The sequence below is a fragment of the Acinonyx jubatus genome, chromosome C1 (assembly GCF_027475565.1).
Source record: "Acinonyx jubatus isolate Ajub_Pintada_27869175 chromosome C1, VMU_Ajub_asm_v1.0, whole genome shotgun sequence".
Taxonomy (NCBI): domain Eukaryota; kingdom Metazoa; phylum Chordata; class Mammalia; order Carnivora; family Felidae; genus Acinonyx; species Acinonyx jubatus.
Window position 1 is genome coordinate 147,133,163 of NC_069381.1, and position 27,618 is coordinate 147,160,780.

General features: G+C 37.1%; 1 protein-coding gene across 3 annotated transcripts in view; it reads right to left on the minus strand.

Moving 5' to 3' along the window:
• PLA2R1 (phospholipase A2 receptor 1) overlaps positions 1 to 27,618 on the minus strand; it is a 119,502-nt gene that overhangs the window by 60,570 nt on the left and 31,314 nt on the right. For all 3 annotated transcript variants that reach the window (XM_015082931.3, XM_027055659.2, XM_027055660.2), the window contains exons 4-10: positions 23,163 to 23,336; positions 18,243 to 18,356; positions 17,568 to 17,711; positions 15,110 to 15,304; positions 13,798 to 13,955; positions 9,701 to 9,799; positions 4,942 to 5,054 (exon numbers count right to left, since the gene is read on the minus strand). In XM_015082931.3, coding sequence (XP_014938417.2) covers positions 4,942 to 5,054; positions 9,701 to 9,799; positions 13,798 to 13,955; positions 15,110 to 15,304; positions 17,568 to 17,711; positions 18,243 to 18,356; positions 23,163 to 23,336 — 997 coding nt within the window. The remainder of the gene's footprint in view (positions 1 to 4,941; positions 5,055 to 9,700; positions 9,800 to 13,797; positions 13,956 to 15,109; positions 15,305 to 17,567; positions 17,712 to 18,242; positions 18,357 to 23,162; positions 23,337 to 27,618) is intronic.

Genomic DNA, 27,618 nt, shown 5'->3' on the forward strand with positions numbered 1-27,618 from the left:
CAACATTAATGTTGGGAAAACTGCATATCCACATGCAGAAGAATGCAACTGGACTCTTCTTACTTTATACCATTTACAAAAATTAACTGAAAGTGAATCAAAGACCAAACACAAGAGCTAAAATTATAAAACTCTTAGAAGAAAACATAGGGGAAATGTTTCATGACATTGAATGTGGCAATGATTTCTTGGATATGACACCAAAAACACAGGCAACAAAATAAGAATGGATAGACTCTTAAATATGGAGAACAACAGAGGGTTACTGGAGGGGTTGTGGGAGAGGCGATGGGCTAAATGGGTAAAGGGCATTAAGGAATCTAGTCCTGAAATCATTGTTGCACTATATGCTAACTAACTTGGATGTAAATTAAAAAAATAAATTAAAAGAATGGATATATTGGATTTAATCAGAATTAAAAACTTTGTGCATCCAAGGACATCAACAGAGTGAAAAGGCACCCCATGGAGTAGGAGAAAGTATTTGCAAAGTATGTATCTGATAAGGGAGTAATATCCAGAATATATAAAGAACTCCTACAACTCAACAACAAAGAATAAACACTCCAATTAAAAAACAGGTAAAGGACTTGAATAGACATTTCTCCAAAGAAGATATACAGATGCCAATAAGCACATGAAAAGACACTCAACATTACTAATCATTAGGGAAGTGCAAGTTGAAACCACAATGAGATACCATTTCATACCCATCAGGATGGCTATTATACAAAAACAAAATAACAGATGATGGCTAAGACCTGGAGGAATTGGAACCCTTGTGCACTGCTTGTGGGAATGTAAAATGGTGCTGCTGATATGGAAACCAGTATGTTCCTCAAAAAATTAAAAATAGAATTATCGTATCATCCAGAAATTCCACTTCTGGGTATATGACCCAAAAGAATTGAAAGCAGGGACTCTAAAGATATTTGTACATTCATGTTTATAGCAGCATTATTCACAATAGCTAAAAGGTGGAAGTATCTCATGTCTATTGTATGAATGGGTGAACAAAATGTGACACATACATATTATGGAATATTATTCAGCCTCAAAAAGGAAGGAAATTCTGACACATATTAAAATTCTGACACATCGATTAACCTGGAGGACATTGGACTAAGTGAAATAAGCGAGGCACAATAAGATGACTGCTACGTGATTCCACTTACGAGTTAACTTTAGTCAACCTCATAGACAGAAAGTAGAATGATGGTTCCTCAAAGCTGGGGGCAAGGGGAAATGGGGAGTGGTTATTTAACGGACACAGAATTTCAGTTTGGAAAGATGCAAAAATTTAGGGAGATGGATGGTGGTGATGATTTTGCACTATTAAAACTGTACTTAATGCTGTTGAACTATACACTTAAAAATGGTTATAATGATAAATTTTATGTTTTATCACAATAAAAAATTAACTGCAAATGTATTTAGAGGGTGTGGGGGTTGCAGGAAAATAGCAGAGCTGTAAAATTGCTTGGAAATAATGCAGATTTAAATCTAGCAGAAAATGAGATATTGTAGGATTTCTTACTATTGGTAAAATTCACAAAATTGAATGTAATTTGGATTATTATTATTATTTATTTTTTAATGTTTATTTTTGGAGAGAGAGAGAGAGAGAGAGAGAGAGAGACATAGTGAGAGCAGGGGAGGGGCAGAAAAAGAGGGAAACACAGAATCTGAAGCAGGCTCCAGGCTCTGAGCTGTCAGCACAGGGCCTGATGCAGGGTTCGAACCCACAAACTGCGAGATCATGACCTGAGCCGAAGTTGGGCGCTTAACCAACTGAGCCACCCAGGCGCCCCTGGATTATTTTGTACTAAATATTCCATGGCTGATTGATTTAAAATTTAGATACACATGCATTTAGACAATTATCCATGGTAACTCTGGAACTCAAGATTTATAGTCATGACCTATCTGGAAGTAAAGTGTCCAGGCCTGAAAATATTTTGTAACAGGAAGAAAATAACATTCTGTTATTCAGAAATAAGGGTCTATTTTTCTTTCCCTCTCTATTCCACAAAGTGTTAAAAAGTCCAATACCAGGAGCAGTTGCCAGATAACAAAAGAAATAAGTAATTTGTAGCAGGTGGTTCTAATTGTGCCCATCGAATCTGTGGCTCAATTGTGCAGAAGAGTGGAAAATCAATTAGCAACTACAAGGTTGGGCACTGGTGAGTGACAGGAGTGTCTTAACTCAAACAGGAAATCAGTAATGGAAGAAAATGATTATCCAGGCTGCTAGTGGACACTTTTGGATTTGAGGAGACTTTCCATCTGCTGCCCAACCTTCTCAGACAAAAGATGCTGTTGAAAAATTTTGTGGTGCATTGTCACTCAAAGAGTAGGGTATAGTGTGAGGCTTTGTTTCTTACCTGATGGAATCTGAATGAATAACAGTTAAGAGCATGGGCCCCTTCCTTTCCTCAACTTGCATGTCCTGTGTTGGAGTCACTGCTTTGGATATAGACATGTTTGCAGGGCCGTGTACATGTGTGGTAACTGTCTAGGAGAGATGCCTCACTGGGGCTAATGGTAGCAATGCAGGATCTTGACTGTTCATTGAGTAGCATTCTGGCACAAAGTCACCTGAGTGGGCCTACAAGGTTGTGGATAGAATGAAAACAAACTTATTCATCCTATAGCTCTGTTGTGGAGTTAGACCATACAGTAGTCAATTAATATTGACTACTGAATATAGTTTATCAAAGAAACAAATTATTTATAACATCTTCTTGTATCTAGTTTTGGGGGAAATGAAACCAAGTAGATTTTTTTCCAGACACTTTATTTGTATGAGATCTCCAGGATTCTTAGAAAATGAAGTATCTGGGGGCCCCTGGCTGGCTCAGTTGGTTGAGCATCCCACTCTTGATTTTGGCTCAGGTCATGATCTTAGGGTTATGGGATGGAGCCCTGCCTTGGGCTCCGTGCACAGAGTATGGAGCCTGCTTAAGATTTAAGATTCTCTCTCTCTCCCTCTGCCCCTCTCCCCTGCTTTCTCTCGCTCTCTCTCTCTCTCTCTCAAAAAAAAAAAAAAAAGGAAAGGGAAGGGAAGGGAAGGGAAGGGAAGGAAGGGAAGGGAAGGAAAGGAAAGGAAAGGAAAGGAAAGGAAAGGAAAGGAAAGGAAAGGAAAGGAAAGGAAAGGAAAGGAAAGGAAAGGAAAGGAAGCATTTGAATGTTAACAGATTACTGCCCTACTTGGGTCACTATGGCATTACAGGTTATTTGTAATGTCACTTTGAATTTATCCATTTAATGTGTTCTTCCATCTTCTTCACTATGTTTCTATATTCTACCTCTTTAGCTGCTGGCCTGCAAGTGGCACCAGGACAATAATAACATGCCTTTTATTTCTTTTGTACAGCATGCCAGTGTTTAATATGGTGCCTCTCACAATATAGATATTTAATAAATAATTTTCTAATAAATGCTTGACTATTGCTTTTTTTGCATTGTCTAGATAGCATTTGAAAAGTAATTAGCACAGTGCCAGGTATGTGACAGGTATTCAATGAATATTACACAAAAAAAAAGGAAAGAAAGAATAAGACATAAGAAACAGGTAAAACAATTAGACAATTTTCTTTAGTGAAAAACATAATTATGTTATAATTAACAAAAGAGCATAGAGAGCTTCACTGATCAGGCTCCTGAATAAAGTCCAGTGTTGGCTCACTTACTGGAGGACCTTTACCCCAAGGTGCTTTTGAAATCTTTTGGGTGGGTGAGCAAGTTGAGGATAAAGGCTTCTTTCTGCCTGCCAGCTATTCTGGGAAGGAGGAAGGTAGAACTAAAAACAACACTGGGATACATCAAGGGTGGTACTACTGCTGAAGGAAGGGACTCCTGAGCACAAAATGTTTTGCCAGGCAATTTATTTTGAAACTGCTGTCAATCCAGTCATTGTGTGTGTGTGTGTGTGTGTGTGTGTGTGTGTGTGTGTGTGCGTGCGTGTGTGTGTGTGGGTGTGGGTGTGTGTGTCGGCATGTGCATGCACACGCATCCTGTGCATGGTTTGGAGAAAAGACTGGGAAAGAAAATAAGAGGAAACTGGAAATACTAGTGGCTTTGCATGTTGACTTCTTCTGTGGGGAGAGCAGAGAAAGCACATAATTCCTCCTACAGGTTAGACCTATGTGGTAAGAGTCTCTAGGTAAGACTATAGTATCAATTGTCTTGTTTCTGGTCTTCGGTGTATATTTTTAAAGGCAATAGCCTCAGTAAAAAAGCAAATGACTAGCTTTGCAGGTATAGTTTCCCAAGCAACCACAGAAGGGTTCTACCTTGTTTCTGTCTTCAGTTTGGAGGAGTCATTTTCCCAGCCCTCATTGTTCTCCTGGCATTGATAGTGACACTGAGGTCACTTCCGCTGTTGGTACTTTTATTCCCTATTACAAATCTATAGCATATTGCAAATTCTGTGGAGTGTCAAAAGGGCAGTTTCTCTGTTACTATGGAGAAGACACCTGTGAACAGAGAAGTCTATATCTAAACAAATACAGAGCTAAGAAGCAATGGGGAAGCATTTGAAAATACTCCACAGTTTAGCTATACTTACTTTTGTTCTTCAAAATAACCTCACATAACTCACACACATTACATTAAAAACATAGTTTTTAAATAACATATTTCTTTTCCATTACATGGATTTAGATAAAATCTGACTGAATATATATTCAAAACTAAATAATTAATAAATCTTTATGGAAAGTAAAAGTCATCTTAAATTTTACTCGGTTACTCAAAAATTGATTTAGGAATAACATTGTGTGATTTAAATTCATCTCAATCAATAGTTTAAATAATTTAATATTCTACTGTACAGTTTAGATTTTGACAAGTTACTGATTATGGCTAGATTTTATCATCCCAGGAGCCCTCCTGTCAAAAAAGTACAGTCATGTCTCTGATAGAAAATTTCTATCTTACCTGTTTGTAATGGTTACAAGTGCAGGAGGACAGTAATAACCACTGGAGGCATGGTCAAAGCTTCGAAGGACAGTGTCAATTTTGTAACAGAATCTACCATGTCTCTCCCATCCCTTCAAAAAGGAAATAGAAAATTAAAGACATAAATGATTTAAACGGCAAAATAGTGTTTTTGTGTATTCTTATTTACTACTTGTACATAACTTCCTTCTCTGACCCACTCAAAACTCAAAACTTGAGTTTCTGTCTTGAAATCTTTGTATTCTACCTGGTAATGCCATTAGCTACAGCCACTTCTATATTGATTTAATTAATTATTAAAACCTGAAAGTTTTAATTAACTTGAAATCTTAAAATCGAAAATGAAATAAAGGAGCACTCACTCAAGATCTCTTTCTCTCTCTCTGTTCAGACTTACAGAGTTTCATACAAATGCTTCCTACAGGATGGTAGAAACCAAGACTGTTGGGTTTGAAGGCAGAAGGCATGGGTTTGAATACTGGCTCTACTAGTGTGCAACTTTATATAATCTCTACATGTCTTAATTTTCTCCTCTGTAAAATGAAGATAATAATAGTGTCCATGGAGTTGTTCTGAGAATCAAAGGGAGACAATGCAGGCAGAGGCCTTAAATAGAGCCAGGAACTCAATATGAGCAAAGAGGACATATGTATCTAGATAATAGTGTATACATCTTTTCATCTTTGTTTCATATTGCTTATTTCATGTTATCCCACTGAGATTCACTGAGGTTAGAGACCTAGATGAAGTCACAAGCTAGTGGACAAGCTGGTCTGGAACCCAATTCTGGTGTAATCCTGGATGGTCTTGGATAGATCATAAGGTTTCCAAATAGAGACTGGCTAAATAAATGTATACAATATATAAATGTATATTATATAAATATATATATTACATATACATTTATATATTATATATACACACATAAATATATATGTATGTATTTATATATGTGTATATATACACATATATATGCATACACATAAATATATACATATATATGTATATTTATGTATGTATATATTTATATGTATATATACAATATGTTGTATGTATATTTTAAATATAAATAATACAAACATATATAAATATATGCATATATATATATACAAACAAATATATATATTTGTAAAAATTATTCCTAATTGGCTAGCCTTTGAGACAGAAAGAAAGCAAGCTTTGGCACTTAGACAAAAATGATAAATGTGTAGTTCCATACCTCCGCCCCAAGAGCACTGAAGGGTATCTCTGTTCTTTAAAATCATACAGTACAGGAGACATGTATTCATTACTCTTCTATATTTTCACTGAGTTATTTTAGTCCCTTTTCTTTCAATATTATAAAATCACATAACTTACATCTATCTATTTTTATGTATTTGCCAGTTTTAAAATACACTTTATTCTGTGTCTGTGTCATGCCAATACTTGCCAGATTTTGATCAGATATAAAATGACTTCTGCTATATTTCTTAGAAAAGGTCTCTGTCTTGCAGTAAATTAAAGAAAACCTTATTTTAGAACTCAGTTATTTTTTTCAAAACATATTATTAAATGAGGTGTGGATCACAGGAGTTCCACATCCAGCCAGCCACAATATGCTCTGAACTCACTCCCTGATCTTCTCCCCATAACCTCATCTGTGTGAGTAATTGACAGCTCCAGCCAGAACCCCCGGATCACTCCAGATGGGGTGGGAGGTTAGACTGCTTTTGTATTTGGAAGGACAGGCGGAGGATGGCTGACAATTTGACCTTTCTAACAAAGTATTCCTTCTTCATTAGTAGTTTTCAGATCACAGGCTGCTTAGTAAAACCAAAAAGCTGAGAACTGAACAGACTCTAGGAAAGGGGGTGGGGGATGTGGCATAGTAATAACCAGAAAAACAAAGGCTCCTTACTACAAGCCTTTGTCCACACAATGAGAGTGGGAAGAATAATTGATTGTATCTGTGAATATCTTTTGTACATGAGGTGCCATTTCATTTTAAATGAAATGATGATGATGACAGTACTGAAACAATTGCTCATATTATACAATCCCCAAAAAATGACGCAGAGCGGGGGGTGGGTTTTTTTTTTTTTTTTGCTTTGAAATTATCAAGAAAATTTTCTTCCTTATGTAGTGCTTTTTACTCCTGTGACTTATTCATTCCATAACTGAAGGCTACAGCCATCACTCATTTTGCCCATTCCCCACCCCCTCTGCTAGACAACCATCAGTTTGTTCTCTGTGTTTATAGGTCTGATTCTGCTTTTTGTTTATTAATTTACTCTTTTAGATTCTACATATAAGTGAAATCATATGGTATTTGTCTTTCTCAGGCTTATTTCACTTAGCATCATACCCTCTAGGTCCATTCATGTTATTGTAAATGGCACGATCTCATCCTTTTTTATGGTTGTATAATGTGTGTGTGTGTGTGTGTGTACAACACATCTTCCTTATCCATTCATCTATTGATAGACACTTAGGTTGCTTCCATATCTTGGCTATTGTAAATAATGTTGCAATAAACATAGAAACATATCCTTTCAAATTAGCATTTTTGCTTTCTTTGGGTAAATATACCAGTATTGGAATTACTGGATCATGTGGTGTTCCTATTTTTAATTTTTGAGGAACCCCCATACTGTCTTCCACAGTGGCTGTACCAATTTACATTCCCACTAAGAGTGCATGGGTTCATGAGGGCTCCTTTTTTTTCCCACATCCCCACGAACACGGGTTATTTCTTGTGTTATTGATATTAGCCATCCTGACAGGTGAAGGTGATACCTCATTGTGGTTTTGATATGCACTTCCCTGATGATGAGTGATGCTACACATCTTTTTATGTATCTGTTGGCCATCTGTATGTCTTTTTTGGAAAAAATGTCTATTCAGGTCCTCTGCCCATTTTTAATCAGATTATTTGGAGGCCTTTTTTTGGGTTTTTTTGGTGTTTACTTGTATACATTCTTTATATATCTTGGATATTAACTCCTTATTGGATGTACCATTTCCAAATATCTTTTCCCACTCAGTAGGTTGCTTTTTTGTTTTTTTGATGTTTTTTTTTCACTGTGGAAAAGGTTTTTATTTTGATGTATTCTTAATAGTTTATTTCTGATTTTGTTTCCCTTGCCTTAAAAGACATATCTAGAAAAATGTTTCGACTGCTGATGTCAGAGAAATTACTGCTTTTGTTCTCTTCTACTATTTTTATGATTTCAGGTCTCATATGTAGCTCAGTAATCCATTTTAAATTTATTTTTGTGCATGGTGTGAGAAATATTTTATAAGTTGATTTTACACATACAGACTGTTTAGAGAAGTGCAGTGAAGCAGTGGGCTAAAGGAAAGGAAACTTTTGAAACCACATTCACAGATTGATTCATAAAGAACTTAATGAGAGTTTCACCATAAAGTTAGAGAACGGGATCTGAACTCCAGTTTTACTCTGAAACTTAAATACTAGTAATGCTGGCCAGAAAAGGGAAGCTGTGTACAAAAGTTTGAATAGAACATCAGTTCTGTTTTTGCTGTGTAAGGAGTTAATTTCCTTTTTAACACAAATACAACATATTGAGTTGCTTTGAAAACCACAATAAGACAAATATTTTTTTTCAATATTTCTGATCAGCTATAGATCAGTGATCAGCTCTAACTTCAGGAACTGTAATAATTAGATAAAATTTTTGGTAGTATGTCAGCTATGGCATAGGTATTGTTGACCTAAAGTAGGAAGAGTAATTCATATGTTTACACTGATTACTGAATAAAATGCAGTTTCTTGGAAAGATGGGTCATTGCCTCATCGAAACATAAATACCTGGATTAGAAGAGAAAATATTTAAGAATTGCATAAAAATCCAGGTTTGGGAAATTTTTGAGATGCATACAAATATCCAATATTTAAATTTAATTGTTTAGTGTGTGTGTGTGTGTGTGTGTGTGTGTGTGTGTGAGAGAGAGAGAGAGAGAGAGAGGCAGGGAATGAATGTGTTGAGAACTTTACTCAAGGATACTGAATGTATTTGAAGAAATTTAAAACATAACCTTCTACCTTTTAATTTTAAACCTGAAGTGTTATGTATTTTTTATTACTTTAAGTACTGAGAATAATTATGTTAAGTACCAAAAATAATTTATTACTTAAAATATTAAAGTATTTTTATTATCTCTTTCCCAACTAATAAATATATTGCAAACATGCACTTCTCACCATTATTGTACTCTATTCAAATATTTAAGTTTAAGATGAGTGAAAAGGAAGTCAGGACTCTGAGTGAAGAAGTTCACTCTCCATCAAAGGAATGCATTTTTTTTTCACTCTGACAGTCCTCACTGGGAGACTATGAAAACCACCTGTGAGATGGGGCATCACATGACAGTCATTGTTTGTGCAGATGGGATAACAGGACCTTTATATTTTTTATTTCAAAAGAAAAGTAGTTTAGGTTGAAGAGGATGGCAAGACAGGCAAGACAACAATCCTTTGCAGGGCTGTAAACCCTTCATATGCTCCCAGCTGATAACTGCTTGGTTTGTTAAAAGTAGCCCACAGTCAAAAAAAAAAAAAAAAAAAAAAAAAAAGGAGGGAAGGAAAGAAAGAAAAGTGATAGGGAGGGAGGGGAAAGAGAGGGAGGAGGGAGCAAAAGTAGGTATGAGAGGGAGACATTGTTTAAATTGCTGTTGCATAAATTATTCTAGCTATGCATTCAATACACCTAAATGCAATGTTAACAGCACTTACCTTTTGACAGCCTGATTCAGTGTCAGAAAGGACATGGCCTGCTTTCTTACAAACGTAAAAAAGTGTTTCTTCACAATTTTTAACTTTCCAGTGCCCCTCCTAAGGGGAAACATGTTACAAGATGGATGAATTAACTTCATTATTGATGCTGATAGGCAACATCAGTTATTTTCTTTTTTTTTAATATAATTTATTGTCAAATTTGTTTCCATACAACACCCAGTGCTCATCCCAACAGGTGCCCTCCTCAATGCCCATCACCCACTTTCCCCTCTCCCACACCCCCCATCAACCCTCAGTTTGTTCTCAATATTTAGGAGTCTCTTATGGTTTGCCTCCCTCCCTCTCTGTAACTTTTTTCTTCCCCCTTCCACTCCCCCATGGTCTTCTGTTAAGTTTCTCAGTATCCACATATGAGTGAAAACATATGGTATCTGTCTTTCTCTGCCTGACTTATTTCATTTAGCATAATATCCTCCAGTTCCATCCATGTTGCTGTAAATGGCCAGATTTCATTCTTTCCCATTGCCAAGTAGTATTCCATTGTATATATAAACCACATCTTCTTTATCCATTCATCAGTTGATGGACATTTAGGCTCTTTCCATAATTTGGCTATTGTTGAAAGTGCTGCTATAAACATTGGGGTACATGTGCCCCTATGCATCAGCACTCCTGTATCCCTTGGGTAAATGCCTAGTAGCACAATTGCTGGGTCATAGGGTAGATCTATTTTTAATTTTTTGAGGAACCTCCACACTGTTTTCCAGAGCGGCTGCACCAGTTTGCATTCCCACCAACAGTGCAAGAGGGTTCCCGTTTCTCCACATCCTTGCCAGCATCTATACTCTCCTGATTTATTCATTTTAGTCACTCTGACTGGCATGAGGTGGTATCTCAGTGTGGTTTTGATTTGTATTTCCCTGACAAGGAGTAATGTTGAGCATCTTTTCATGTGTCTGTTGGACATCTGGATGTCTTCTTTAGAGAAGTGTCTATTCATGTCTTCTACCCATTTCTTCACTGGATTGTTTCAGTTATTTAAATAAAAAATATGATTAATAATAAGTGTTTCAGTATGGGGTAATGAGTCAGGACCTTGTGTTGTCATTAGAAGAGTTGATACTCTCTCTACATGAGAGTGGGAGGCCCTGCTCTCTCCAGCATGTGAACAATTACAAGATGCGCAATCCCAGAGTGGTGGATAGGAGGGAGGGGCCATTAATGTTTCTTGATAGTGTGCCAGGCTTAATATTGTGTGATTTTCATGTATAATTTCAACATTTCTGTGAGGTAGGCATTATCATTCCTATTTTAAAGGTTAGGTTTAATACTTTGCGCAAAGTTTTATAGTCAGTAAAACTGGAAACTAGGATTTAATACCAGGCTCAGCCTAGATTTACATTAAGCTGCTCTCAATTTTTCTTTTAAAAAGATGGGTTAGAGCAGGGATTCTCAATCTTTACTGTGCACCAGAATTATTTGAAAGGATTACTAAAGTGCAGATGATGGGGCCTCATGATCAGTGTGTCTCATTTCACAGGTCAGGTAGGACACAAGAATTTGCATTTCTGACAAGGTTTCAATTGATTGATGCTGCTGGTCTGGGGACCACACTTTGGAAACTATCCTCGTGACCAGTGAGACTGCTGCTTCCTTTCTTCAACCACTTCTAAATATTAAGTGGAATGTTTGCTACTTACATATATAAACCTAATGCTGGGGAAATGCCTGGAAGCTACCATGAATCACCCTAGATAACATTATCATAGATGAACTTTGTGCTCAAGCCATAATGTCCTTCTTTATCACTAAGTTTCCAAAGCCCCACCCCATTTCTTCTTTATATGACAGGTGGATACTTTCACATCTTCTAGTTCTGCAGATAGCTGCTCTAACAACCTATATTAATAATGAAATACAATAACTGCTAACAGATTAAAATTTTATCCTCCCAAAGGATTTGTTAACACAAATCAGACCTTTAGGCTAAAACCACACAATTCAAATTTTAGGTGGTATCTCAGGCATTCAGGTTTTTAGGGGAATATACATACTGGGTAGGAGGCTGACACCTTCATCTTACAGAGCAGCCCTATAGCCCACCATCATGGAGTCTTCTAGCAAGCCATCCAGTTAAAGGATACTGTTAGGCCTACTGTATTTGCTTAATAACAATTGGATGGATGGATGAATGGAGAAAGTTTCCTAGGCTCTCACATTCAAATTAGGCATCAACCATGCTTAGGTAACTTGTTAATTACAATAATCATATTCATGTTGAGTTCTACTTCATGGGAATGAATGTTACTTTTTATGCATTTACTATTTAAGGAGCCACTAAGCTGCCAGAAAGGAGGACCCAAAGTATCACACTTACAGCAGCATTGTCCTGACACATCCTATAGTATTAATACCTGTTCTTACTCTCTTAAAAATAATTTATGTTCAAATGTTGGCTCCTGTTCTGTGAACTTGCTAAGTAAATAACCAATGTCTGTCAAATGTAAAAGGAGAATGTCAGTAGGACATGAAGGTCATCTTAATTATCTCAAGACCAATGAACCAATAAAGCGTCAAATATTGTAGAATAAACAGTGATGGCTTTCAGCAGAGTTAGACGCAAGATAAACATTTAGAGAGGTCATTGTTTGTTCCTTTTCAAATGTGACTTGAGAACTACCTTGGCATTTTAATTGTAACTGAGCATATCTATAACAACCTAAAAGAGGAAACAATGAAATGTGCCATCAAAGTAAGTGCTTAGAAATTTTCTATGTTTGGTTGGTGCCATTACTTTGTCCAGCTACTTAAGTAACATTTAATTAACTGCACTTGACATGGTGTCCTCCTGGTGGTAAGAAAGAGTGAGAATGCCTACCAAATCCTAATGAGTTAAAACTCAGCCAGTGAGTTTAGTAACTATCTGATCAAAGAGATTAAGTCTACTTTAAACATATAATAAACCCTTCAAATGACTTCGGATTAAATCAGATGTTTTAGATAAATGAGAGATTAGGGCATAGAAATAAGTGTGATGTTAAGGCCACCGGGACCATTACATTCTTGTGAGGAAAAGAGCAAGATTTTCCATTGATTCACAGTTTTCAATGAGGTTACGCACATTGTAGAAATCCTTTTATGTTAATAGGATAATGGAGCTTAAAAATCATCAGTCTCTAGAGTAATTTCCTGACACCTCAGATCTTCCCCTTACATTTTCACCACGGTGGTCAGTGGCACCATCATCCACAAACATGGTGGTTGCTCAAGCCAAAAACCTATTCCTCTCTCACCCCACATCTACTAGCAACAATTCCTATCCTCCAAGGGATCTTTGAATTTCTCTCCTTGTCTCTATATTCACTACCCCAATTCAACACTGAAGTAGCCCCCAAACTGGTTTCTCTGCTTCCATTTTCTGTCTTTCTCTAAGCTACTCTCTATGTAGCAGCCACAGTTATTTTTTAAAATGTAAATCAAGGGGCACCTGGGTGGCTCAGTTGGTTGAGCTTCTGACTTTGGCTCAGGTCGTGGTTTGTGTGTTTGAGCCACAATAAAATAAAATAAAATGTAAAACAATGCCCTTCATCTCCTTGAAGTCCTTTTGTCATTCTATACCAGGACTATAAGCTTGACATTTTTGCATTCTTCCTGCCCCCTCTCCTAGGATCCCCTCAAGCCACACTGGTCTCCTTTTTGATTATTAAACATGGCAAGCCTTGGCCGGCCTTTGAGCTTTTACACTAGCAGCTGTCCCCTGGCTGGAATGTTCTTCCCCTGCTCCTCCAGAGGTTTGTTTTTTTTTTTTTTAAGTTCTAGCTTAAACATCACCTCTTTGGAGAGCTTCCCCTGACCATTCTGTGTGAAGTAGCAGCCCAAACTCAGGTTGTTCACCATCACATCACCTATCTCCTCAAAGCTATGATCGCAACTATAATTACCATGTTTCTCCTGTGTGTGCATGTTTACTGCCTAGCGTAGAAGCCCCAGGAGGAGTAGGGACTGTGCCTTGGTCTCTGCCACAGCCCAAGTCCCTGATGCAGGTGGCCCTCAATACAAATCCAGCAAAGTGAGCACTAAACAAATCAACTTACAGATTGCTCTGCTGAGACACATAGTTGGCTTCTATTTGGAAGAATTTGGGGCTCAAGTGCGTGCCAATTAGTAAAGGTGACTGAAGAGCCATTAGACCATTCAAAGGAAACTGGAATTTTATTGCTGCTCAAACCAATCCATGTTTCTGATGCATTTTCTGTAAGAGAGAAATGTAAACTACAGGAATCCTATTAATGCAAAGGAGATAATGCACCAGGCCTGTTATAAATGATTTCTTCTTTATTTTTTCATGTGATAAAACCTTTTAAGTCTCAGTATAAAATATCTACTTAAACCTGTTCCCCCTATACTATCCCATCTGCTTGACTCAGACCTTGTAAGTGGGGCAGAGTATGAGCTAAAGCCAATGCAAGGACAAAGCTTAAAAGCAAGTCAGATTGCTGGGACTCTAATTAGTTCCTGCTACTGTATGAAAAGTACATTTGATCAGTATGGTTTTGCTTTTGCCTAGATAAAGGAAAAATAGGAAGGTCAATTGGATTAGGAAAAGGACCTTTAAAAGAAAAATCTTTACAATATATTTTTTCTTGACTTTTCTCTCTCTCTCTCTCTCTCTCTTTTTCTTTGCCATGGGAAAAAGAGGAGCAGAAACTCTTAGAAGCATTAAAATGGGAGCAATGGGGTTGCCAGAAAAGTAAATAAAGTTTGACAGCCCAGGTAAGGTGAAAAGACCCTAGGAGGCTGAGAGAAACGTTCAAGTGCCCCTATTGAGACAGAAGCAGCCACAGGATTCTTTTAATCTCAAATGCAGAAGGTGAGAAAAAGTGACAGAGAGGATTTTTGTTTTTACTCGAAACTAAAACCTAACTTCCAAAAAGTCACCAGTGTAGACTCTGGAGATTTTTTTTTTCATTAAAAAAAAATTTACTCTAACTCAGTGATTTCAATGTTTTTCAGAAGAATTCCATGTCAAATACAAGACACAGGGGGAGGCCTGCTCTGATGCACGGAAGGTGGGTGCAGGCCCAGGAGCTCAGAATTCCTGAACCATGGCACACAGCTTGAAAACCACCAAAACTTTCACTGGCTACAGTTATTAAAATCCAATTATTTATCTAAGGAATTCCATTACTACTTAGATCACATGACCATAGCACATAACTGCTATCTAGTGGCCATAAAGCTAAATTACAGGTTTAAGTTTCATGTTTTTTTTTTTAATGTTTTTGAAACTTCAGATATATATACCATAAATCATCACTTTTACATAGCTTCTTTTCAACTCCACTAATAAAGATAGTGACTACATTATATTTCATACCTCTTAGTTCAAAGACATGTGGCACTTACCATCTCCAAGGAGGGTTATAAGAAACTCCACCTGTGCTAATGAAGCAATGTTTATTAATGTGCTGTTGTCAGACTGGCAAGAATGCAAAGCTTCCTTCCAGGTCTTTTTTTCTTTCTGAAGTTTATAGCAGTTACGATTATGGGGATTCCAGCCAGGCTCACAGTAGGTAGTGTAATATTTCCAAGCATCTTTTTCTTTTTAAAACAATGAAAAACAATGTCATTTTCCACAATTTTTAACATGCTACTTGTTAGCCTTAATAGAAATTGCCATCAATATATGATTATTTTAAAAATTTGAAAAATAGAGACATATGAAACAATAACATATAAATCATCTACATCTTCAGAGTTGAGAAGGATTCACTATAGGATCTAGATCTAGATTGAACGGATCTCAGTGCTTTATTTTACAGATGAGCTAAGGTACAAAGAGGTAAGGAGGCTTGGTGAAGGTCATAAGCCAAAGTGAACCGTCAGGGCTAGATGTAAAATTTAGCAGTCAGAGTTCTGCATTTAGAAAATTTATTTACACCAAAAATGAGTATTATGACACACAATATAAATGGTATTCCGAAGATTTTATGTACAATATGTAGATCTTTATCCTCAGCTGAAAAAAAGCCTGAAATTCTGGTTACTTCCTCCAAAGCAGAGTTGACAAATAGCTTTCACCTTTAGGGTATGTCTGAGTGTCTGCGTTGTCCTTCTGGGTTCATATGGACCCTGGGTTAGACTTACAGAACAGTTCCAGGATGCTTTGGCACTAATAGGGAAGGCAGTGGTATGCATGTGAACTTTTGGCTCTCCCTTTGCAGAAGCTTGTCCCCAACCTGGTAATTAGCATTTTTACTTTATTTTATTAACTACAGCTGAGTGCCTCCCTTAAGCACTAATTTAGTTAGCTATAGCTCCACTGCTATTTGGGAAATGAGACATTGTTTTAAAATTGCTCTGGGATGCTAAGCGCAAATGATATCTAAATATTTAGATATCATCTACCCCAGTGGTTTTCAACCAAGGGGTCATAGAACCCCTTTTGAAATTAAAACCATAAACTTTGCTCTATGGGTAAGATAAAAAGATAAAAGAGAAATTTCTCTGATTGAAGCAGGGTGGAGCCAAGCAAAGAACCTTCAGATCCCAGAAACAGTTTGAAGACACTGGACTAGGTCATTGAAAGAATTTGTTAAACCTGAAGCAACGGCAAAGAATCCAAACTAATTTAGCTTAATTACCCTCATTTGTGGTCTTTGGGCTTCAATTAGTAGAACCTTAGAGTAAATAAAAGAGAAGAAAAGAAGGATGGCAGGAGGGCATAAGAAAGAAACAAGTAAGAGAGGAAGAGATGGAAGGGAAGGACATAAATAGCGATGGCAATTTCAGCATGTTCTTGACATAATGAAAACTCTACATAAAAAAATGGCACAATGCTTCTCCCCCCCAACCCCCCACCATGATTCCACCATTCACTTAGGGTTAGCCACTTAAAGGAAAATGAAAGTTAACGTCTGATTGTAAGGAATAATATTTAAAAATGATAATTCTAGGGGCGCCTGGGTGGCTCAGTTGGTTGAGCGTCCGACATCGGCTCAGGTCACGATCTCGCTCTCAGCGAGTTTGAGCCCCGCGTCGGGCTCTGTGCTTCCAACTCAGAGCCTGAAGCCTGTTTCAGATTCTGTGTCTCCCTCTCTCTCTGCCCCTCCCCCACTCATCCTCTGTCTCTCTCTCCCTCTCTCTGCAAAAATAAATAAACATTAAAAAAATTTATAAATAAATAAAAATGATAATTCTCTTTATTTTAAATCTGGAGTTCCTAATTATGCTGGTCATGATTCTTCTAAATATGGTTATGTTTTTATGTCTACTTTCTGAATTAAGACATTAACTCCCACAGAAACTAAAAAGAGCCAGGAGACCTTAAAAACAAATAATTGGGCTTTAGGTATTAGATTGTAATTAGGTAGTATTTAAGTCTTAGTTGCACATAAAAGTTTGTATGTTATTTTGAGGAGGATGGTTATAAGAGACTCAGTATGGTAGGAGATCAATGAAGTAAAGAATTTTATAAAACTGTGTTCTAATTTATATTTAATTTCTAAGGTAACCATCATTAAAACTCAAAACTAGACTAGAAAAGGAAGCATATCTTGTTTTTCTAATGCAGAACAACTCAATTAAAGAAATTAGAAGAAATTAAAGAAAAAGCAGCAGAAATTGTCTTCTATGCTTAGGTCCTTTGCTTTGGTTTTTAGTAAAAACCTAAATGCATTTGTTAAATTCGTGGTGCCTTTGGAATAACAGATATTATCTGCTAACATATTTTTATTCATGTAACTATAAAACCCAGCCCTAGCTGCTTAAATTGTGAATTACTAGCAAAAATGTAAATGAATTTGAATACATTGAGATGACAAGTAAGCAACTCATAAAGCCAACTTAAAGTAAAATCACTTACCAGTCACTTCTTGATCACTGTGGTTTAGATACTTTTTACATATATAAGGCAAGGTGGACCCACAATCCCGACTCTGCCAGGCATTTGGCATCAATGAATTCAATGTTCCACAATGATACTCAACAAATGGCTCAAAACTTATTTCTGAAAATACAGTGTATGTGTGTTTAATGTTAGAGGCAAAAGTGGTTAGTTTAAAATATATTGATGTCATTTTATTTATTCAAGTATGATATATTTGACATATGTAAGTGTGGTGTTTTAGCATCAAGGAGATAGCTCTTCTCTGGCATGTGTGACAAATCCTAGAAGATGCTATATTATATCTATGATTTTGCAGTTGAAGTCCAGACATGACAATGAAATGATTTTTCAAAGATAGCAATAGCTGATTTTGTTTTAAAGAAATATTTGCAGTTTGTTGCTATTTTTTAAAACAGCTGACTAGAGTCTTGGCTCTAAACCAACCCTCCTGCAACCTTGGAGAAACAGCTTACCTTCTTGACCTCCATTTTCTTGTCTGGAAAAGCTTGCCTTATAGGAATTCAGGCAAGCTTAAAAATGTTTATAAACCACTTTTAAAATAACATGACTTCTATATGTGTGGGATATAGCTTCTGTGTAAGGCTGTGGGATAATTCTACCCATCAAAGGCACATAAAACACTGCAGGTACCCGGGTTCCAGTTCAGATAGTTGAGCGGCGTTCTATCAGACCACTGCCAGCCAGCATTTTCATCCAGTTGATTCAGACCTATCCACATTTCCACCGCTTCACTGCCCAAGTGCTCTAAAATGAAGAGAAAAATAAGAGTTTGAACACGAGGAAACAAACACTCCCCTCCCCACAATGATACAATTCTTTCTTGTTTTCTCATTCCTGAAGAATGTAGTCATAAATGAATTGCAGTCAATGACAGAGAAGGGTTTTAAGTGCTACTAAACCCCACTCTGATGCTTCAGAGTAACAAAGTCAGGCTGTGGCATCTTGAGAAACACCGCATTCTTATAAAGGCTCACTAACAGCAGTTCTTGAGCTGTGAAGGGCTTAATCTAAGCATCCAGAAGTGCTGCCTTTAAAGGATCATCAATCCACCCAAGAGTGCATGGTTGCACATCTGAGACCATCTGATTTGCATGAACTCATGCAATTAAGGGTTTTGGATGGGGGAGGAGGAAGTGTCCAGGAAGTCCACTCCAGAAAGCACCCCTCTGTCTGTCCTCTCTTGCTATGTGTTCCTGGTAGCAGCTTTGGCTTGGAGGCTCAGGACTGCAGTTTGCTGAGGTTACCATAGGCTCCAAGTAAGGGGAATAGGAAGAAGTGATGTTAAATCTGTATAATGGGTATATGTGTGTGCACATAAAATTTTCTGTATTTTTCAATATTTTTGAAGTATTTCACAGTTAAAAATTAAACAATGTAAAGAACTTTTTTTTTTTATCAGGATCTAGCAAGGAAGAGAAAACATAATTATTGTTAGTGAATGGAGACGAGTCCTCAAATTTAAGAAGGTATGCCAAAGCAAGCAGCAATGGGGGTGGGGGCGGGACGGCTGTCCAGTGTGAGAGCCAGTAGGAGTTGTGTGACCAAGAGGAGAAGCATAATCCAAGGGACCAAAGTATCCAGGCAGGCTGGAGCCATACAATGTTGCATCTTCAGCTGGGATTGGGAGAAGGCTTTCTGTCAGGCTGCCTCTGTGGCCCCTGCTCCCAACCGCTGTGCCATAGCTCCTCACATTTTAATTTAACCCCATTTTTGTTAGAGATGCTATGTATAAACATGTATATTGGTATGCCTGTGCTGAAAAACATGGGTCAAAATTAGAGAATTAGGGGAAAGTTTTCTTTGGTTTTTCTTTTGTTACCTGAATTAAAAAAATTATTCTAGAATAAAAGAAAATAAAAGAAATAAAAAGAAATAAAAGCCAGCCCAAAATGTAGAAGGCGAACCAGGGAGAAGTATGTAATGGAAATTAAGGGATGGATATTTTTGATTGCATAAAAATATTATATAGTTGTTTAAATGATGCTTTTAAAGTATTTAAAATAATTAGAGATTTTATTGACATTGAGAGTAAAATGCAACCTACTAAATTAAAATATTAATAATATTTCTGAATTTGGGGATTATGGCTCCCCAAAAAGAGAATGGATTCACCAAACCGATCATGTACAATGCCAAAAGGAAAGCCACAATAATTTCAAAATGATCTACACAGTGTATATTATAGTTTATGATTATATTTCAGTTATTTTTCTTTAAAAAAATAAAAGAACTTCCTTTAAAATCCAACAAAATTTATTATAGGATACATTTTAAACAAGTCTCAGAAACTTAGTAAAAGTTGATTTCTCATCAGATCATGGAGGTAAAAAAAATAGAAGAGACAGAGACTCAGTGAAGTGACTAATTTTGTGACACTCTCAAATGTTGCCACTTAATCTTTTAATATATAAAAGGGAGCACTTTTCTCTTTGTCTTATGGTTCATCTGTATCGGAACCCAATAGATTTGAACCAGATGCAGGGGACTGAGACTGAGGCCCTGGCAGGTAAGACTTGTGTCAGGAAAACTCATGGTTTATGCTGGTAGTTTCAGAATAATTACTAATCGCATCCCCTTTTATTCTAAAAAGAGTCTCAGTTTGAATGATCAATTGTATGAGCACCCCAAGTATAAACACCAGTGTATTCACATAATAAATGAGTCAGCAGCATCCTCTGTGATTGAACACTTCAGTTACATGGTGGAAAACTGGAAGAACTTAACCCACTTAGGAAAGAGAAAAAAATGGGGTTGTAATTCTGAGACCCCAGAAACCCCTAAACAGAAACAGCATACCATTCACTGGTCCCACCTTTCCAAACTCCTGCGGCATTTACACAGAGTCTCTTTCTAACGTCATTTTGATTAGTCCTTTCAGTAACACTATCGGATTAAATAGTGGGTATTGTGATGACAGGAGGCGGCATGGAAGATGGATTGACAAGGTAGAGAAATTTTCCCATTTCATATCAAGGCAAATGCCAAGCAGTATTTTCAAATAACCTAATTAAAATATTAAAATATTAATTATTCTTATCTTAGAGGTATTTCAAATACCCTCTGTGCAGTTGTTTTAACAATACGCACAAAAATCATTGGGTAATTTATAATGTGTGTTTAAGGTTACAAAAGCTGTTTATTTAGCTTTACGACTACATCGGCTCACAGTTCTGTAATAATGAACTCAAACCTAAATTCTTTTGGATATTTCTTGGCATTTGTGTCAGCTTAGATAATTCCTTATAACTATTAATGTTCACCAGCAATTAGCAAAAAACTAGACTATTCTCATCATTAAAAAAATTCCATGGTCAGAACAGGGTTCTGTCTTTATGAATAGACTTCTGTTTTCCTAAACAATCCCCGAAGTCTAATTATAGAATTGTGGTATTTAAATCAAAGTCTCTGACATATCTTACTTCTTTAATCATTATTCATGTTTGATGAGTAAGTCCAAACCTTCTTATTAGAAATTCTGACAGTCAAGATAGGTAACAAGTATAATTCATAAATGGTATGCAAAATTTTTCTGTAAAAACCATTACAGGCTAATAATGATATTAGAAACTGGTGTTTTCCCTGCAATATGACTCACTGAAATCAGTTTTGATCATAATTTCCCACTTTTGCCTGTCTGTGGGCAAAAGGGGCAAATCTGCCCTGTTCACGCATTTGTTACGTTCCTTCTGGAAGGTATTGATGACTTTCAAAAGCTTCCTCTTCCACCCAGTGAATCCACTTCCACAAACTTGTAGAGAAATAATTGGGGATCTATGCCCAAAGGTAAGTGCAGGGATGGTTTATAAGAGCAACAAATAAATAAAAACAAAATAAATAATTTTACCTATCTATCACTATCTAATAGTAGGGGGTTAGATAAATATATTCTTGGTAACCTATAATACTAGGTAACCATTAAAAACCATGATACAGACCTATATTTATAGAGATGGGCAGATGTTCATTATATGCTGTTGCATGAAACAAGCATATTATCAAACCGTGTGCATAGGTGTTAAATGGTTAACACACATTGAGTGTTTGTTATTTTCTAAGACTTCATCTGCATCATAACGTGTAATCTGTACTGCTAACAAGTAGCATGGCTATTATTTCCATTTGATAGGGGGGGATTTGAGGTACAGAGAGGTTAGGTCACTTGTAGGAGGAGCTCTGCTAGTAAGTGGTAGAGGCAGGAGTCAAACTCAAGCATATGGTTCTCTGGTTCCTGCTCCTAACCACCATGAAATAACTGCCTCCTGTATTTATTCAGTACTATTTTCCATAGACACTGTATATGCATGCATGCCTTTACATGTTTTGGGTTTTGTTTTGTTTTGTTTTGTTTTTAGAAAAACATGATTGCTCCTGGATTATGGAATTATGGGATACTTTTCTATCTTTATACTTGAAATCTGAAGAATATTCTAGGGGTGCCTGGGTAGCTCAGTCAGTTAAGCATTCAGTCTTGATTTCAGCTCAGGTCATGATCCCAGGGTCATGACTCCACGCTAAATATAAAGCCTGCTTGGGATTCTCTTTCCCTCTGCCCCACTCATGCTCTCTCTCTCTCTCAAAAAAAAAAAAAAAAAGTTATTCTAGAATAAACATGTACTACATGTGCAATAAAATTTGAAAAAAAGCATCAGAAACTTATGAGTGACTAATTTTGTGATATTTTCAAATGTTTCTAAAATTTTTTTAAAAGCTGTGTGTATACATCTACAAACATATTTAACCTATAAAGGAGAAGTAAGAGGAGAGTTTAGGTGATAGGTAAAACCCAAGATCCAGCCTTTTAGCATAACTCTTTGACATATTATTGTCTTATACTGTTAGTTAATATGTGTGTGCTTTTGCTTTTCCAACTAAATTTAAGTTCTTTGTCATGTAAGAGAAGGCCTATGTACCTGTGCATACTGACTGACAGGCGAGATTTTGTTTAATTAATAAAGGACTTAGGGGCGCTTGGGTGGCTCAGTCGGTTGAGTGTCTGACTTCAGCTTAGGTCATGATCTCACAGTCCGTGGGTTCGAGCCCTGCATCAGGCTCTGTGCTAACAGCTCAGAGCCTGGAGCCTGCTTTGGATTCTGTGTTTCCCTCTCTCTCTGCCCCTCCCCTGCTCATGCTATGCCTCTCTCTGTCTCAAAAATAAATAAAACATTAAAAAAATTGAAAAAATTAATAAAGGACTTATTCATTAATAGAAGCTGAATAGCTAAGATCTCCAGCAGAGCAGGAATCTGTACGTAAGTTTAGAAGTCTCCCAGATCCACTTTTAGAGCTGCAAATTCTCCGGGGTCCCTTGCTGGGGCCTCAATTCCTCTTCTCCAAGGGAGAGAAAATAAAGAATATATGCCCAGGTGCATATGGAATGTTCCAGCAAACAGGTCACAATTCTGGGTGTGAGTCGGCACCATATTAATAAAAGAAAAAATATTTTTAAGGGACTTTTTATTTATTCAGAATATATTTTTGCATACCTGGACATAACTGTTAACAAATCATTTTAATTGCATTAATATCAGTGTGCATCATCCCCCTACTTACTCCTTATGAAGTTTTCTTCGTTCTCATCTGCAATACTTAGTAAAGCTCCTCCTTGCATCTGGCATGAAGAATGTGCCTCACTCCAGGAAAGAGAGGAAAGCAGGTTGAATTGGTAGCAAATGTGTGAATTGAGATCCTTCTCCCAGACAGCATCACAACCCACTTCTGCAGATGCTGAAAACAAAGTCCATTACAACATTAACTATAATCCTATTTTATATAAACAACAAGGTATTTTTCTAAAATGAATTTGAATGGAATGATTCCAACTTCAACCTCTAAAACTTCAGGTGCCTTATTGATTCTTCATTAGGTCTTTATGATGAAATATGCATTGTTATCCCACTGGCACTTTATGGTTCAACTCTTTCAAGATTTAAGGAAATTCAAGAAATTATCAATAAAGAAGGTCCAATCCCTTCTGGGAAAATAAGAGAAGGCATTTTTAAAAGGAGGAAATAGATGTGAAGTATTTGTGAAAATAACATCTGAGTTCCTTAAAAAGCAGTCATTTAGAGCTTTATACTGAAAGCATTTAAATGTTTATTTGAGACACATGCAAATGTTGTATCAAAAAGCCTTTTCCCCCAAATACCAAAATACTAGGTGGGATAAAAGAGATACAGAAATATGAGTCTGAAATGAACATAGTTTTTAAATGAACCCTGAGAACAGGAACACTGATACTCAATTTAAGATAAAATTCTTTCAGCCAAAAGGAAGAGAAGTAAAATCCACTTGTGAAACATTGCATAGTATGCTTAAAAGTAAATTTAATGAAGTGTGAAATGCGGATCTGAAATCTAAAGTTTATTGAAATAACAGAAAATAAAGACCTACTTTGGGTGATTTTGCTAAAATTTTAAATCAATCCCCAAGATGAACTAAGCAGCCATAGTGATGACCTGAAATCAAATTCAGCCAAAGAATTTGAAGAAAATGTGGAAATGTAGAAAATGCAAAACATGTTACAGCATGAGTGTAACTGATGGACAGGCAATCTGCTAAAATCTAGAACATTATTTCCCAAAGTGTGATCCACAGAGTAATACAACTTCACAAGCTCTTTAAGAAGAGCTGGGACATAATGCATATATAAACTCCAAGTTCAAAATGTACGATAGCATAGAAAAGGCTCTGAGAAGGTCTGTAGTAAAGAAACAGCTCAATTTTAATTTGGTTATACCTCAAACTTACTTAACAATGAAATCTTTTTTGTTTGTTTCTTTTCTCCATAATACTTAGATGGTTCCCTTGGGAATGTGAAAATTTGTTTTCATGTCTGATTACAATGTGCTTTCCCCAGAACTGAGTTAGTTAAGTAGAAGTTATTAAACCACATATAACTCTAAAGCTGTCTATAGAGTTTTCTGACTGATACATGAATTTATAGAAGGATCCATGATTGAAGGAGGGCAGAAGAGAAAGCTGTCATCAAGTAGGGGCAGAGGACAAAGCTATCATCAAGTAAAAATTAAGGAAAGGAGAAGAAAGGAAGGAGGAATATTTCAGTAATCATTCTTCTCTGGTGTCTGAAATTTCCCCGTTGAGAATGGGTTTTTAGAGATTGTCTTCAGTTAGAATGTTAGATCATCCCTGAGATGAACAACACAGTAAGTGTTAATAGACATAATAATAGACATAAGCTCAGCCCTGTCCATCTGGTGTTCATCTCTCATGAGGCCATGAGAGAAGGGTAGGGGGTGGTGTCTACAGTTTCAATTTGCATAAAAATCATCTAGTAGCTTGTACAGAAAATGTAGATTCCTTGTTCTCAGTCCCAGGGATTCTGAATTAGGTCTGAGGTGGGATTCAGGAACCTGCATTTTAAACATATTCCTGATTCTAATCCAGGTGGTTCACAAAGCAAACACCAGCAAATATTGACTTGGAAGAAAAAAATTAAAGCACTTCCCAAGGAGTGCCTGCAGGTCTGAGTAGCCCTTTACTACTAGAAGATAGTAGGATGTCAGAGGGGAGAGACGTAGGTAGAAGATACCAGAAGGGGAAATTGGGGGAGGATGTCAGGAAGAGAGATCTGGACATAGGGTACCTGCCTCTCATCTCCTGCCATAAGGAAAGATTCGATAATAAATCCTAATTATAAGTCTTCAGGCCACAGCCATATCATGATATGTAAAGGTCTGAAGGACACTTCAATTGATCTCATTCCCATTTGTGCCAAGAGTTGGTCCTGCCCTTTCAATGGACATAGACTGAGCTGTGTAGACACAGCTTTTTGCAGTAACCTGCATCAGTTCCATACATTGCACAGTTGAGATGGAAGGCTTACAGGTGATCCTGTCTCTGCTGCAAATTACACAGCCCAGTTTTGTTAGATTGTCCTTGGTTTGGATTATCTGTGCCAATTCTTATGGTTAATCAAAAGGAAACTTCCAGTCACAAGTTTGCAACAGATGCCTATATTCTTCTAACAAATAAGTTCATTTGTCATTGAATTTTTTTATGTTGATTTTTTTTTTTTGAGAGGGAGGAGGGGCAGAGAGAGAGGGAGACAGAGCATCTGAAACAGGCTCTGTGCTGACAGCAGAAAGCCCAATGTAGGGCTCAGACTCATGAACCTTGAACTCATGAACCAGGAGATCATGACCTGAAAGGAAACCAAAGTCGGATGCTTAATTGACTAAGCCACCCAGGTGTCCCTGACATTTGGTTTTAACTAAAATATTAAGAATTTGTACTTCTGTGCAGTCAGACACAAGTCTTCTCTCTTCTTCTCTAGGTAGACTGTGTGTCACTCCACGGATCTTATTTGAAGGTTGTATGGTAACAAATGGGATGAAAGTGCTACCCTGGGCCTGGGCACTGGGATGTGCTGTCCTGATTTCCCTTCAGGATCGAAGGCCTTATTTCTGCAGCTGTCAGCAGACACATTCCAGTATTAATTAGACCTTTTTCAAGGACTGCCTTTGCAGAAGTCACTTTCCCCAATATCTCCTTTTCCAAAGGCGGCCTGCAAACTATGACTGGCCCGTGCAAGGCTATAGGTCCCTCCTCTCACCTCAACTGGGAGTAATTCCAGCCTGAGAACTTCTCATAGAGTCAGTCTAGGGGTCACCAGGCCTGCATCACAGTCCTGCACAATGCTACTTTCTTCCCTTGCTTTCCACATGTATTGATCCTGAGAACATTTCCCAAGAGACCTGCTGTTCATCTCTGCCTCAGACACTGCTTCCCAGGAACCCACTTGGCATAAGCTCCCATCTTGGCCTGGAGCATTAACATTTACTTATTCTTATTTTTCTTGCTTCTTCGTACATAGTCTCTCTTCCCAAGCCACTGAAAATCGCAAGATTGAAGGCTGGTGTCTCAGGTGCATTTAATTATTCTTGAAAAATTCTAAGGGCTGGAATCATATTGTTATTTTTCTTTGCATCTATGGTTGTCTATACTGTTTCTTCTGTCACTAAATTATGAGCTCCTTAAGGAAAGCAACTGTGTCCTATATATCTTTGTATCTCCTACTATTTGATGAAAGAGTACAAAATATTTTTGCACCATGTTATAAATAGGTGATTCTCCCCTTCCCCCAAGTATACCTCTCTTCTAATGAACTGAAGTCTATTCATGTCAACGCTGATTTTATTATGGATTTTGACTGGGATGCAGCCATTCCTTTCCTCTGTTAACATGGCTGTTTTTTCTTCCCTAAGGATACAGCCTTGCCATTGTCCCAAGTCAACTGTGTCTTGCCACTTTAAAAAATTTTTGAGTTCTTCAAAAAAAATTAATTCTCATATTATTAGAGCAACTCCAAGCTATAAAGTTATTATTTTCTCTCTCTTTTGTCTTTATTATTATTATTATTATTATTATTATTTTAAAATATTTATTTACTTTTGAGAGAGAGAGTGCAAGCAGGGGAGGAGCACAGAGAGAGAGAGAGGGAGACACAGAATCCGAAGCAGGCTCCAGGCTCTGAGCTGTCAGCACAGAGCTCAACACAGGGCTCAAGCTCACAAACTGTGAGATCATGACCTGAGCTGAAGTCGGACACTCAACCAACTGAGCCACCCAGGCGCCCCTAGGCTTTCATTTACTCATCATATAGTTGGTGGATATCTGCTCTCTGCAAAGTGTTGGTAAATCTCATGTAAAAAGAATATCAGACCAAGTCAGGACCTCCTGCTGTACATTCCCAATGCCTTACAGGGCTTCTTGGTAGCCCTGATCACAACTGAAATTAAATGGTGTATTTAATTTTTCTCATTAGTTCTCTGTTTTTCCTGATAAAATGTAAGTATCAGGAAAGTAGGTACCATGTTCCATCTTTTTCATGCCATTTCCCAAGCATACCCATCTGCATTTAAAGGGAATTGGGTAGAGGAGAATATACTATCAAAGGAAGCTGAGAAATGGTGGCCACAAAAGAAAGAAGAGAGCTAGTAGATGTGGGTCCTGGAAGCCCGAGAAAAGAGATGGTGTGAATTTTGTT